Raw genomic sequence first — 15952 nt, forward strand, 5'->3', positions numbered from 1 at the left:
TTTAAAAAATAATTTTACGTTATTTTTAATATAAAATTGTCTGCATTATATTCAATTCAGAAAAAGTATGCATTATTTAGAAAAAATCGTATAAAAGTTATTTTTTCGATGATAGTGGAGGGCTAAAGACGCCCAAGAAAAAAAATATATGACAATAAGAGGAACTGAAACTAAGAAGAACCTCAAAAGTAAAGAGAAGTCTCAATAATTCAGAAAATACTTAGCTAGCATGCTACATAATTCACCTCCTTGAAGATATGTCTCCAAATAACTTGAAAGAAACTGTCTATAACAATACGGATATGACCCACCAATTGTGCGCACATAGAAGATAACGCGCACTCAAAACTCAAAAGATTCATTCTACAAGAAGATTCTGACTCAATGATGACCTTCTAGTATCGTCGTTGGCGAAGCAAGCTTAACCCGGAAAGTATTCCCCTAGGCGTCGCATGAAGAGCTAAACAAGAATCTAGCTTCTTTGAGAAAGCAAAAATGAAAGCTCCAAAATGGTCCACAACCACTCCACTGCACGTAACCACATTCCTATAAGAAGAAATCAATACACTATAGCATCTTTTAAATACTCACCATATCTATTTTAGTAATTTTATCATTGAAAGAATTTTCCGTTAAAAGTCTAAACAACTTTTAATTTTTTAAACTCAAATCAATTTTATTATATCAAACATAATTATATTCAAATGTAAGGCAAAAGGTGTCATAATTCATTCCTTAAAACATTATGAGTTTTTTTCTCTTAAAAGTATTCTTCATGGGAGGTAATCATCGCATTCGAGTCGGAAATATTCACATCATTGTGGACTGTGACGATTTTTAATCCACACAACTTGAAGTTGAGACTTTACTTAAAAAAAATCAAACTTGTACCACTTAAATCAATCACATATTAGTTATCTAGAGTTAAGTTAATGTGAAATAGGAACATCTTCATAAAAGGTGAAAGGAGGTAAAGAATCAAGACGATAAAGAAGTGAAGTTAATTATGATATAATTTAAAATTAATGAAAATATTATAACTTTAGAAATTGACTTGCATAAATAGTATAATTTTTATTCTCTTTTAATTTATTGAAATTAGCTGCAGAATGTGAAAATGTTTATTTATAAATTTGAGTGTAGGAGATGAACTTAGCCTTGAAATTCAGTAGTAAACAAATAAAATAGAGGAGAAAACAAAATCTGAAAATCAAATCCCAGTGTGTGTTGTGTCTTCTTCCACACCCCATTGCATTTCAGAGTCAAAGTTTGAATCTTTACATGTTTCTCTCTCTGTGTGTTGTGGATTGTTGTTCACTCTCTCTGTATATAAATTGGAATTGCAAGGTCAAAAACTCCAAGAAACTTGGTAGGTAGGTAGAGGACGAAACAACCAAGAGGATCCCAATTCTCTCATCATCTTCTTCCATCATGGCCCCAAACAAGCTCAATCCTCCGGTAATTCTTTTCCTATCTTTTGATCCAAAATTGCACCTTGCAAACTGTTTTTCTTTGTTAATTAATCTTGATTTGTTGTTTGATTTCATTTGTATTTGCTTCTAGGGTTTTTATGTATGTTGGAATTTCTGCTCCTGGAATTTCGGAGCCTGACAATCCTTCACTGTTACAACATGGTTGCATATACTAGAAAAATTAAATTTTTAATAGAAAATAGAAAAAAATAAGGATGCCCAGATAAAAGTTAAATTGACCTTGATTCACCTATTACTTATATATAGGATCAGCATCCATTAGGGCTGTTTTTGTGAACTAAATTTCTAGATTGTTACTTGGGAATTGAATTGGGACTTGTTTCAACCCTGCGCCGTAGCATGTCTGAGTAGCTTCTGAATGTCGGAATCGATTATGAGGAAAATGAAGCTGATCCGAACATGTTATAAGATGAATATGAATATCTATTAACCAATGGTCATTCTCATTCATGTGTTTTGCTTGTAACGAACGAAGTCCGAGAGTGTTCGTTAATAGTTCTTGATTTATTTGATAACTATATATGGTTTTCGGACTATAGCATGTCAATCCAATTTTTCGGAATAGAGCAGATTCACTTTCACATAAATCAGTATTTGTTACAAGTTACAAGTGTATTTATTGGTTTTTCTGTTTTCCTCATGTGGCAGGGAAATGAAAATATGTCCTGTTCACAGCCTGAGAATGGTTTTATCAGTTCCTTTTCGCTCTTCCCTGAGAAAGCGGTGCAAGACCTTCTTCAGTCTCCAGTCCAAGGGTCGGATGACCATCTTGTAGAGTTCTCTGAAGCTTTAAGAAGTATGATCATATTTTGTTGAAATTGTTAATATCAACTGCATTGAGACATGATCTTGATACAGAGATCTTTGTCCTTATTTTGTCTTGAACTCATTCTAGCCGTCGCAAAGGCACTTAGGCGAGCTGCCGAAGGAAAAGCTTCTGCTCAAGCTGAGGCTGCTGAATGGAAACGTAAATTTGAGTTGGAGAGGATGCGGAATCTACATATTGAAGACAAAGGTTCGAATAATTGAATAATTACTACATGAATTTTCTGGATTTATATCTCCTACTCTGCAACCGTTGATATTGCAGAAGGAACATAATTTTTTTTCTTCTGATTTCGATTTAACTGCAATCCTGCTCTCTGTTTACTTGAAGATCACAAAACAGTGTATTTCTTTTGATTGCTTCTGTTACTTTTGATTTTAATTGTTTTTCATTCTGTATTCATCCAAAATTGATTGTAGACATTTTATTGTTAGCTGAAGTCTTTGTTGAATGCAATGCCACTTCTGTCTATTAGTGATTGGACTTGAAGTCGTTGTAGTTGTGTTTAACTATTAGCAGTATATCATCCCAAATGCTATTACTTTTTATCCGACTTTTTTTTTTTTTCTGATTATATGAAGCATTGAAGTATTTTACCTATTCTAAATAAGGAGTGTTACCTTCATCGCTTTGTTCTGAGCATCTTGCTTTTCCCTTGAATTTGCCAAGTATTTGTGTTACATTGACATGATTTTATCTTTCAGGATTTAGAACTTTCCTCAATTTAGAACTTTCAGGATTTAGGCTTGTATCATACTCTTTCTGACTATATGCTTTCCATCTCAACTGCTACCTTTATTTTTCTTTCTATATCTCTCAACTTTGGGAGCTTACAATCTGTTTGCTGCTTGTTTTTATACAGAGAACTCATGCCTAGAGCAACAGGCTGATCTTGATGTTTTGAAGGCAAATAACCCTGCCAAACATCCTACATTGCATAATGAAGCTAATGGGCAGTCTGAAAATGAAGCCAATGGACAGTCTGAAAAATGTTGTTCAAGGAACGGTATTTGTTCCCATGGGGTTCTTAGGGATGGAAAACCCAATTCTGATTCCAAGATGATCAGAAAGGTATTTTATATAACCCTGATTGAATCAAAATGGGATATTATGATCATCCTGTTGCAGTTTGGTTTCCTATTGATACTTTGAAATATTTGTCTCTGCCTTTATACACGTGTTTGTCTACATTTGTAGCCATTTTGTTGATGTTTCTCATGTTCAAACTTCCGTAAAACTGAAATAGATTATGACTCTGCATAACAGCACATGCTGTTGAGCCTCATGTCATTACATTGAACTGGGACTGGATAACTATAAATGTTGTTACTGGTACAAAATTATGGTAATTGATATTGAATATTATGTATGTCTTTTCCATGACATTGTGCAAGTAGCCTAGTACTATCACCATAATTTGTCCTACCAATAACTAATTCATTCCCTTGTAGTAATTAGCTATATTTGTCGTGTCAATTAATAATGTTAAAATTACCAACTCAACTTTAACTTTTTTTTTTTGAGACAGGCTTCATTTAAACTTTCATGGTTCTCTAAAGGTGAACAGAGTGATCAACACAAACATGACATTGTCTCTTTTGAAAGAGGAAATATAACCACGGCAGAGCGCAGTAGTAAGCAGGTATATTCTGTTGTAGAGGATTTTATTTTACTAATTAAAAAACTATCGTGCATTGATAAGCTTGTATGTCTCTTCTGAAAGTTTGTCCTCGTACTAAATTTTCCATAGTTATAAGTTTTTCTAATTGAGATGCCATATTCATTTCAGATCTCTCTGAAATGGGAGTCATGCCCACAGACAGTGCTCATACTGTCCAAACCAAATTCCGTATCAGTTCAAATTCTGTGTGCTGAAATGATAAGGTGTGAATCTCAATATATTGTTTGTTTTCTCTTTCAGATCTTCTAAAGTCTCCTATACTCATAAGTCATAACTATAATATTATGTTGACTTGCGTTTGAAACTCTTTACAAAATAGTGGAATGCGTTGTTATGGAGTAGAATTTAGATCAGAGAGCTCATAGGCTAATTTTTTCTTCAACTTGAAAGTGCTGCTGGTGTCTTCAGTTCATTCTTAACTGTTATTTGGAAGACTTAGATGTCTCTGCTTAATATGAAAGCCCTGTCACTCTTTGCTATAATATAGAAATTAGTTCTGTATGAAGTTGGTATGAAAGACTGAAGATTGTTTTGTTTCAAGTTATAAGTCCACTTCTTAATATTTAGCCTCTATCCTTTGCTTTTTATCCTTCCTTGTTTTTGTCATTTCTGTAAAATCAATACCATGAAATTTTTCATTTTCATTTTACCTTTTTCAGTAGATGCCAATACTTTGTTAAATGGTGTTGCTTACCTTTTTTTCATTCCCAGATGGTTGAGGCAGCAAACGAAACTACACGTCTATGTGGAACCACGAGTCAGGGTGGAACTTTTGACGGAGTCATCGTACTTTAACTTTGTAGAAACTTGGAATGATGGTAAGCTATTCAATATTTGATGTCATAAAAGAATACTCTTCATCCTTTGTACTTTGCAAAAATGAACAGCTTCTACATTGATGTTACCTTTGGAGGTAGCCACTGGGGCTTTTTTCTAGTGCTATATTTGTGGATCCATTGCATTTGAAAGATGTACCTTGTTTAGATATCTAGTTATGAACTGAAATCTTGTCAATATCAGGAAAACAGTGAAGGACCAAAGAAAGTTTTGTATTTACTTCTTTTAGTGATTCATTATCTAGGAATATATCATCTGTAATAAGTGTGCTTTATGGTACTAGCTCTTGGGTGTACCCAATATGTACATCTAATACGAAGGTAAAAAATATGGATCAATAGTTGAGCTTTGGTGTAAACCTTGTCGTTTCTCCATCATGCATATCCATAATAATTCGGATATGAAAACCTTTCATCTCCAAAGCCTTCCACAAGAGACAAAGCTTCTTTTGGGCAACCTATCATAGGTTTTTCCTAAATCATATACATAGTGTTTGGTTGAAGGGAGGGGAGGGGTTATTTTAAACTTATTATGTTTGGTTCAATTATTAGGGGGAGAGGGGAGGGCAATGAAGGGGGCCGAAACCCCTCCAAAAGTGGGGGGAATTGGAGGGGGAATATTTCATTAGACAAAAATGTCATTCTTTAGTTTTAAAGCTCTTTTAAAAGTAAGGGCAACTAATGTAAATTTGTTTTAAAATCCCTCCCCTCCCCTCATGGACCAAACAAGAAAGGGGTTGTTTTCCCTCACCTCCCCTCCCCTTCCCTCCTCCAAACTAAACATGATAAGACTTGAAGTGATGCATTTTTTATGGTCACCACAATCTTTGCAGTTTTGATCTTTTCTGTGCTTATATAATTATCACATTAATTCTGTTTAAATTTTAGCTCAGCATTTTGGCAGGACATCATGCCAAGATATTAGAGTTTAGCTCAGAACCAATGGACCCAAATCAATCTTTGTCTTGAGGCAAATAATATGATTTTAGATTAAAAAATTGGGTACAATTTATTGTACCACAGACTTCTTGTTTGATTTAAGATGATGAATTTCACTTTGTGTAATATCCTGTACTATCTTTTTAGTTAACTATCTGATGATAGTGATTGCATACTTCTATTATGGTCAAAATTGTAGCTATTTATGAGTACCAATGTTTTTTGCTTGTAGATAAGGAAATTTTGATGCTGCACACTAAAGTTGACCTCGTGATAACTCTTGGCGGAGATGGCACTGTCCTATGGGTATGTGAAATAAACTTAATTTGCTATTGGATGATACAATCTAACTTTCTAAGTGAAACTTGACAATTTTGTCACCTAAAGTATGGTTAAAAAAGTAAAATTGTTTTCTTTTATATCTGAAGTTTAAGTTTCATTTAATTAAAATTTGTAATCTTGGGTTCCATCATTCCTTTTTTTTTTCTTTTTTCGGAATTTACACTTCCAAGAATATTATGATGGTTGTCTTAAGGATGTGCTATCTCTGATCAAATGAATATGTGGCCGTGGATTATTCTTTGTAAAGAGTTGGTTACAGAGTGTACTATGATAATTTGCCCTAATATGTACTAGCTATTAGTTTGCTCTGTGATTTTGATTGTTAATCCATGGTGTACTAAATGTGCAGGCAGCGTCTATGTTCAAAGGGCCAGTACCTCCTATTGTCCCCTTTTCTTTAGGTTCCCTCGGCTTTATGACCCCTTTTTGTATCCTTGAATATTGTGTACATGCATATTTCTTACTTTTATTATTATCTGCTTTCATTTCTAATTGGATGCTGAACTTAACCTTCCTTCAGACAGTGAAAATTACAAAGAATGCCTTGAATCAATTTTGAAGGGTCCCATTAGTATCACATTACGGCATCGTTTGATATGTCATGTTGTACGAGATGCAGCTAAAAGTGAATTTGAAACTGAAGAACCAATACTTGTTCTGAATGAGGTCACCATTGATCGCGGAATATCATCTTTCCTTACAAACCTGGAATGTTACTGTGACAGCTCTTTTGTCACATGCGTGCAAGGGGATGGACTGATCTTATCTACAACATCTGGCAGTACTGCATATTCTTTGGCAGCTGGAGGATCAATGGTCCACCCACAGGTACCTTGTTGAAGAGTTTCTTGTTCTCATGCCTTGATTGCAGAATTTAACTGTTTTTTATTTATTTATTTGACAATGTTTTTCCCAATCAATGAATTCTAATATATATAATGTTGAACTACAATTCTGTCACCAGTTTTTCATAGGACATCATTTAGCTAATTCCATTTTACTCACTTATAACTTTATTCAAATATTATTTAGGCTTAAATAAGTGTTTAGTCCCCCATTTTATCGTCAGATTTGGATTTAGTCTCTACGACTCTACCATCTAATTTTTATGTTTTAGTCCCTACTTTTACATATAACTTTGGCTTCAACTTTCGATCTCCACTTTATAATGTCTCACTATTGACTAGTGATGTGGCTAACAAAGGGTCACTCCATCATTGCCACATGTCGAGAGTAATCTTATGTGGCATATTTTAATTTTAATTCCATATTAGATCTATGGTTAGTTTTTTTCAATAAAAAAATTCAAATTATGAAATATCGATATTTGATCTGAAGATTTTTTTTATCAAAAGCACTAGCTATTATATCGTAATTGGAAGCAAAATTAGCCAGATAAGAGTACTTTGAACATGTGGCCCTTAATTAGCCACATTACCAATTAATCGTGAGATATTATAAAACAGACTGAAACCAAAGTTATCTATAAAAGTATAAAACAAAACCATAAAAAATAGATGGTAGGGACCAAAACCAAATTTGAGTGTAAAATGTGGGATTAGAAATTTTTGTGTGTCTATTATCCATCTATATATGAACCTCTGTTTGAAATTTGGTCTTCAAATCTGCAGGTTCCAGGTATTTTGTTTACACCAATTTGCCCCCATTCGCTATCTTTTAGGCCATTGATACTACCAGAGCATGTCACTTTGAGGGTGCAAATACCATTCAACAGCAGAAGCCCTGCATGGGCATCATTTGATGGCAAGGACAGGAAACAGCTAGCCCCGGGAGATGCACTGGTGTGCAGCATGGCACCCTGGCCTGTTCCTACAGCATGTCTAGTTGATTCTACCAATGACTTCTTGCGCAGCATTCATGAGGGTCTCCACTGGAACTTGAGGAAGACACAATCATTTGATGGCCCCCGTGAATCATGACATCACATGATCTTTGTGGTTTTGGCTTCTCTGCAGTCAGATTCTCCTGAATTCACTGCAGTTTGGATTTCGTAACAACTAAACATCCGATTTTAGTTGTCTTATCTCTCTAAATCTGAGTACTCTGATCTTAATGTGATGGTTATGGAGTTTTTTACTTGAGTGAATTTCAGAAAATTCAAGGGCAGGAAATCCAAATCCGATATTTGTTTATTAGTAGGTCATCAGGGGCTACAGAGAAACTCTAGAAGCAACTATAATTTAGTGTGCTTTCATCACTGTATCAGATATATGAATAGCTACTTGTAGTTATAATTTATTGCACAGCTAGTGTCCATCGATGATCATGAAAATGTAAAGATTGAGTTGTGGGATTATGTCATTGCTGACAAGGAAACTGTAGAAACTGAATACAGCTGTGGAATATAGATGATTATATATGTAACAATATAATAATTTTAATGTCTATGTTGGTCTGTTTTCTTCGAGCTGCTTGAAAAAAATTGAAGTCAATCTATTTAGTTCCCTCTGTTATCCAAATACATGCCTGATAGTTGATATCTATTCACCGTTAGTTTCATTTCTTTTAAAAGTAAAAAAATATAACTTTCAGGTATTTCAAAAATACTTGTCAATTTTAGTTATGGTAGAAAGTGTTCGTCTTCCATTAAGAATATGTTTTAAATGTTTTTCTTGGTATAAAAAAGATTACCGGCTTCTAAAATTGGGTATGTCAAAAAATTATCATAGAAGTTTCTAAAACCGGGAAGGTAAAAAATTCATATGAATTCCGAGTTTTAAAAAACAGAATTCTTGTACTTAAAAATACCGGGTTTTGAACTATTAATTTTGTGCTCTAGGAATCACTAAATCCATAATATATAAAATGAGAGTTGTAATACAGGGTTTGTAAAAACCGTAAAATTTGTGGGTCTGGTATTCCCCGGTAGTGATGAAGAGGCCATTTGCGGTCTGGTAGGGGATCTTAGAGAAAATTAGCATGTTAGCTTGTAGTGTCTTGAGTCGTCCTTTTGGCTTGTCTAGGTCTTTGTTTGCTTTTTTCCTGTTTTTTTTTTATTCCGGTAGGGTGTCGCTGCGGTTTTGAAGGTTCTTTCGCCTTGTCTCCTTTCGAAGGGGTTGTTCATTTCTTTTGATTTATCAATAAATCAGTTTTATTGTCTAAAACATAAGCCATAAACTTAATTCAATGTTCCAGAAATATTAGTTCCCCAACCTAGTTTTGAAACTAGCTTCTGAGATTAGGAACACAAAAGCAAATATGTATTTTAAGGTACTGAGTTTTACATCCCGGTACACAATTGCTCAACGTGTACCATTCTAAGAACCCGATAGATAAATAACCAGACTAGAGGGGCATTATAAGAATTTACTACATTAAAGTGGAGTGTCATTTGTTGTACTGGGGTCCAAAAATCAAATCCCTTTTTTAGTAGACTTTGTGAAGCTAACAATTAATCCTTACGAGAACTAATCCGATAACTATACTTGTAGGAATTTCCAGTAAAATATTTACAAAAAAAACTATCTATTCGGTAAAAAGAAGTAATATCAAAGCATATTTTTCATTTTTCTTTACGTTAAGAGACACATTGCATTAAGAGACAAATTTGCTCATATAAAGATAACAACTGAATTTAACCGAAGAACAAGACCTAACATAGTTTTATAATATACGTAATGTTTGCGAAATAATACACAGTTCGTAGCTCATGCTGGTCTCAGCTCAAAAGCAGAGATTATTTTGCAAAGTAACAAAAAAAACTTGTTTCTTTAATATCTTTCAATCTGCTGAAACCTTATCATCAGTTTCAAATTATGTCCTTCTACCCAAAAGGAAAAAAATGTATGCTCACATCCTCATAATATCAATTGAATGAGGAAACTTGGAAGAAAAACAAGAATAGCACTCAGCAATGAGCACAAAAAATCAAAAATAGAGTGGAGAAAACCATTTGCGCTAACCTACGATCAAACTTCTTATAAATTAAATTGCTTTGTGGTGTCCACTAATGAAGCAGATGAGCATCTTGAGAAAAATCTAGTCAATCAAGGAAGATTCGAGTCATAATCTTGGTCTCGGGCCTACTGAACTCCTATCCAACGAGCATAGTCCACCCACCTATCAAGGCAAATTTAACACAAGTGATGAGCCACTAACAACAACCGCTCCATTAAAGAGTGATGATAAGAAAAGGTATGAAATTTCTTACAATAATGAACCCAAATATGTATTGCCGGTTCGAACAGCAAAGCAAAGTGCGCTAAGCACAAGCTTGTGCTGGTGCAGTAAAGGTTCCAATAACCTCTGTTCAATGATTCCAGCAAGAACTTGATACCTGTCAGCAAAACCAGATTTTTAGAAGTTTCACAGCTTGTTTGGTACCACGTTGGTAGCCACTAAAAACATTTCTTATCATAAGTTACAATATGTAGCTTATGGGGCGGATGATATCTATTGACTTTTGTGTCCGCCAATCTACCAAACACACAATTAGACAAGGAGCTATATATTCAGCTACTGTAGACACTGAAAAGTTATAACATTTTTTAATATGATGAAAATGAGTCATTATAACATACTTACTATGGCAAAGGACAAATATTCAATACATAAGCCTGGGATTTACCCTCCAAAAGATATGAAATAAATTTGTGCAAACATCTCCTACAATACATGCATAATGCATTACATGACATTTGTTTGCTTTTTCCAGTAGCATTAGTTGTCTATTAAATGCTGATTATCTCATCAAAAAAACATGTTGAGTCCTCAACCAAATAACTTTACTAAATGTTATATTGCCCATTTAAATCCATCAGTTTTAATTAGAGGAAAACCAAGATGCATAAAGGCAAGACCGAGTTCCAACGGATAGCAAAGCATTAGTAGATTTTAGATTATGATCTTCAAAATAACCCATCAATAATGACTTATCACATTATCCTTTTTACCTGAGGTTGCTAGAAACGGCCATATAGACACCATAGGCAGCACTGGTAGACAATATGGGAACATTTTCAAGTTCCCCATCAGAATCCTTACCAACAGCCTTCTTTGCATTAATTAAGGCATTTGTCATCGCTGTCCCTACCTGAATGAACACATAATGCAGTATGCGTCAGTTTCGGAACCCAACTGATTCCACATACATTTAGAACATTGAACACAAAGAACATTTGGCAAGATTATTTATTAAAAGAAAAGACTGGAATACATGACACAGATCCTTGGGAAACTTTTTAGGCCTTGGTTTCAAATTCATATTTGAAGAACATGTGCAAAAGTAGTTGATCGTAGTAGTGGATATGTTTTATGCCAAATCATTCTCACCCTTAACATCCATGGGATAAGAATAAGTTCAATAGAATAATGCAAGTTAAAGATCAGGATTTAGACTAGTACTGCATCATCGACAAACTGAACTCAGAGACCCAGATGAATTAAACCTAACTACCATACAAAAAACTTGTACAAGTTAATTCAGATTGCACCCACATTATCAGGAGTCAAGTGAATCATTCACCGTACGTACAAGAATCCTTAAATATAACTATTCGCCATTCTAGGATTTCAGCGACACTAGCTTAATGTTTACCTCTCAAGATTTAAATTGTTGGTACTAACTCTGGTTAGAAATAAACCGATAATTTAAAGGTAATGAGAATACAGAATCAGTCAACTCCATTGCCAAATCATGATTGTGCTTAACTTATGTCATGAATAGTCAAGAAATATCAGAATCGTTCATAAAAGTAACGGTCAGGTCATGTAACGTCAAAACTTAACAAATAAAATTTTATTAAACCAGAAAAGAATGTGAGAACTAACCAGTGATGAAGCAGTTCCAACTGCAAAAAGCTTAGTCCCATTACGCTGTGCACAGAAACCACATTATATAGAACAGTTAGCAACAAACACACAAAAAAGAAACAACACAAGACAGAAGTTACCAAATTTACATACCGCAATCGCACCAATCCTCTGTAATATAGAATATGATGTTCCAGAGAGAGCAACCTGAGGAAAAAAATTAAGATTTAAGACTATGAAAGTAAATACGAAGGTTTTGATGGGAAAACTATGAAAATCGTCAAAACCATGTAACCTATGAGATTTATACAGACCTGGAATGCATTGTCTGGGCAGTTGTGGAAAAACTTAGCAATATGCCCTGCATTGATTGCAAGTGGTGCTCTAAGAGAAACAGTCGGTGCAGGAAGATAAACCAGCATGAAATCTGCAAGTATGGCCATGACCTAAGAACAGCATACGTAAAGGGATGTTATGCCATTGACTCCTACAGATGTTTCACAGGAAGCAATATTGTCTCACCACTGTGGCTTGTCAATGTGTAAGATAACACACACGAAAACAAATGTATTAAATAGTAAAACCACAAAGATTTAATAAAAATATTAGTATTTTGATTCATAGACAGAGAAAAGATATTCTCCTATCCAAACAAAGAAAAGTCTTTTTCATTACATGTATGATGTAATTTATACTCATATAGAGTATCTTATCTCCATTGGGGTATTTCAAATAAATGATGGAAGGATGTATACTTCGTCTTCTTCTTTTATAAACAAACAACTATGTAAAAATCACTACATGCTGTGATTTACTACCCATCGAGAGAAATTCTGCTTAAAACCACCCACCCAGATGTACATTCCCAACTAGTGCAATTGAAACAAAAGAAAAGACAAAAAGTTTATACATCAACACTGAGGAACACTTAACAATAACATATACCAAACCGCAAAAACTATCAAAAAATTTCTGAAATTGATCAAACAAAGAACCTATATTTTTGTTTTGGGCACCTGTTATTTGGACCTAATACCAAAAGACACTGATTGTGAATTTCTCTAGCTCATCCATATGATTATGTATTTATAATGTGATATATTGGTCTCCTCAAGATTTTATATCCTAGAATAAGTGAAAACAAACTTTAACATAAAACGAGAGGAAAAAGGAAATTTGTTTTCTTTCAACAGATATCTCCAATTGTAGTCCATCCAAAGCTTTGATTCACGATATGCATCATAGAAATATGTCAAATGAGTCTTTCATAACAAATAAAATTCCAACAAGCACACAACATAGAAGAAAATAGTGAGTAAAGAAGTGAGGTATAAATCATGCTCATGCCCAAATGAAGGAGTGGCAAATGATGTGCTTAAACAGCATGTAAACAAGGAAAATAGTTGGAAATCATTTTTATGGAGAAATTGAGAATATCATACCACATCGGCAAACACAATTTCAATCTCCTTGAAAAAGTTTTCCCTCCTTCGGTCGTACTCGGCAGCAGTCTAGAGAGGGAAGACACAGAAGTATCACAGATAATCAATCAGTGAATACACATACATAACTAGATCAGACATAAAAACCTAATAACCAAATCATGTTGCTCAAACAACAATATAACTCAGTCTCCTGCCTATGTAAACCATATGAGTGATTGAAACAGGAATCACTTCAGCATGTTCAAAAAAGAGAATTGAGTAAAAAGAAAAAAACAGAAGCTACTCTCAACAAGTAGTTAAGCTTTTCATTTGAATACCTTTGGGTAAAGAATTTTAATGGAAAAACATATTAGAATTTGAAATGATTTAGTGTTAAAATTCATTGTTAAGGAATCAAAATCCAGAATTTCAAAAATATTTTTATAGGCTATTCTTTAACACAAAATAAAAGGATTTCAAATTCCTATCATATCACATGAAATTGTAAAAATTCCTCATCAAACTCTCCTCCGTAAAGACCTCTTTCACAATTCACATGAATCTCAATTTTACAGAAAATTTCCAAACAACATATTTTATAAATACAGCTAATTGAAATACATAACTTCAATTTTCCTGAATATTTTTAAACCCTTTGAAATTTCAAAATAATCCATCCAATCCAATCAAACCCACAAGAAAACAAACACTTTGTTATTAACGTCTTCATGTCATGTGCATTACTGGCAAACATGTAAAGCATAGTTAGATGCTGAATGTCAATCAATACCCACAAGGGTAGCTCAGTTGGCAATGCAGACCGAGTGCGCAATACACCCGGTGAGAAATAGTCGGCATCCGAATGGTAAACGAATACCGGGCGGTTTAAACCAATGAACAACAGATATAGAGTCCATCAAATATTTGATGACATTGAATTGAAAGCACTATTACTATTATAATAATTCTGTGGTGTGGTTGGTGAAGAAAAGCGAAGAGAGACCTTGGTGAAGACGCCAACACCGCACTCCATGCCAATCTTAGCCAGGAAGAGATCATCAGCGAGAAGACGCTCCTTGAACCCAGTGAACTGAAGCAGCCACCGGAACAGCGGCGACTTCTCCAGCTCCAGAAAACGAGACACGACGGACGCAGGGATCTTCCCTTCCTTGATCGCCGCCGCCAAGTCAGACGGCACGCTCTCTAGACTCCTCCCTGCCTCCGCCAGCACCATAATCGCGTCCCTCTTGCCGTCATTGCCTGAGTCTCCGTCGCCGCCACCTCCTCCGTGACCACCGAACGATCCTCCTCCGCCGCCTCCGCCGGCGGTGGAGTGGAGAACGAAAGGGAGATCCGCGCGGCGGCGGCGGTGTTGGTGAAGTGAAGAGAGGGGAGAGGGAGTGAGGCGGAGGCGGAGGCGGAGGGAGGAGAGGGAAAGAGGAGGAAGGGGTTTATTGGAGGAAGAGTAGGAACATGAATAGGAGGAAAAGGAGGAAGAGGGAGGAGTGAAGCAGAAAGCAATCGACATTGTTGTTGTTGTTTCTGTGCTTTCTGTTCTTCCCCTGTTTTGGGTTATGTTGTTTGCTGTTGTATCATATAAAAGACTTGAAGTAGGGTAGTTTTGTTTTGTTTGGACTTAGGATCAAGGTTGGTGTTATCACTTTTTTGAATTTTTTTTCTTCAATCCATTATAGGTAGTGTTTATATATGGAGAGACAATTTACTTTTAATAAATAAAAAAAATTATAGATGTCATTAGACTAAGACCTTGTTGGTACTTTAGAATCACTTTTTTATTAGAAGTTTTAAATCTTAGTAATAGTTAAGGGCGATAGTAATAATTCTTCGACAATTCAGTCTGAATCTGATTGCTCGGTGTTTCGTAATGTTTGAAGATCTTAATCATTTTAGTTATTTATTTGATGTTGTTTAGGATTGTATTGTTAGTTTTCATTCTTACAATGTTGTTCATGTTAGAAGGCATTGCAATGTCGTTGCGGATTTTCTGACTATGATTTGAGTCTTTCTTTCATGTGTGGGTTGAAGACTTTCCCCATGACTTGTTAGCTTTGTTATGTGTTGATGCACCTTCTTTAGTTTCTTATTGATGAATTCATTTTAACAGTAGGAAAGACTATGAATTATGGGGAGAAGCTTTGTTAGTAGTTTTTAAGTAAATTGATACAAACATGCTATAAGTAGATGTACCTTGTATTCTGAGTAAATAATAAAACTAACCCTACAGTAAACTCATATTTGAAATAACTTATCCTATGATATTAATGTCTATGCAAGTGTTTGTAGAAGCTTATTAAAATGACATATACTAGTTTGAGCTAATTTTTAGTAGATGCTCAAATTAACTTATAAATAAGCGCTTACATTTTACCTATAAGCTATTTTGAGCTAATTTAGTAAGTTTTATAATTAGCTTATGAATAATTAATTATTATTATATATAAGTACATAATTAGGTTATTTACCAAAATGTAACATAAGTGTGGCTTTTAGGGTTACGTGGTTCTATATTAATCCAAACACAATTAGTATAAAATGTGTTAGGTTAAGCTTTGAAAATGAGTTGAAAGTAATTAACATGCTTCGTTTTGCATGTTTTTTCAAAGCACCAAATCCGTTTT

At 34.5% G+C, this 15952-nt stretch overlaps 2 protein-coding genes across 3 annotated transcripts; one reads left to right on the forward strand and one right to left on the reverse strand.

Annotated features, from left to right (window-relative positions):
- The first annotated feature begins 1158 nt into the window (after positions 1-1158).
- On the forward strand, positions 1159-8523 carry LOC130747764 (NAD(H) kinase 1). Its single transcript, XM_057600791.1, has 11 exons — positions 1159-1458; positions 2142-2289; positions 2389-2508; positions 3182-3390; positions 3848-3961; positions 4109-4203; positions 4712-4818; positions 6008-6081; positions 6467-6545; positions 6638-6945; positions 7749-8523. Exons 1-11 carry the CDS (start codon positions 1432-1434, stop codon positions 8055-8057), a joined length of 1590 nt encoding a protein of 529 aa, XP_057456774.1. The 5' UTR covers positions 1159-1431; the 3' UTR covers positions 8058-8523.
- Positions 8524-9711: 1188 nt separating this feature from the next.
- On the reverse strand, positions 9712-14947 carry LOC130747765 (protein RETICULATA-RELATED 4, chloroplastic-like). 2 transcript variants are annotated; one of them, XM_057600792.1, is made up of 8 exons: positions 14317-14942; positions 13332-13400; positions 12204-12335; positions 12043-12096; positions 11908-11952; positions 11031-11170; positions 10289-10414; positions 9712-10197 (listed from the first exon to the last, which is right to left on the reverse strand). In XM_057600792.1, exons 1-8 carry the CDS (start codon positions 14839-14841, stop codon positions 10161-10163), a joined length of 1128 nt encoding a protein of 375 aa, XP_057456775.1. In that variant the 5' UTR covers positions 14842-14942; the 3' UTR covers positions 9712-10160. The 2 variants fall into 2 exon arrangements, with proteins under 2 accessions (XP_057456775.1, XP_057456776.1); XM_057600793.1 differs by lacking the exon at positions 13332-13400 and having other exon boundaries at positions 14317-14947.
- Positions 14948-15952: the final 1005 nt, after the last annotated feature.

This window comes from Lotus japonicus, chromosome 3 (genome assembly GCF_012489685.1).
Source record: "Lotus japonicus ecotype B-129 chromosome 3, LjGifu_v1.2".
NCBI lineage: Eukaryota > Viridiplantae > Streptophyta > Magnoliopsida > Fabales > Fabaceae > Lotus > Lotus japonicus.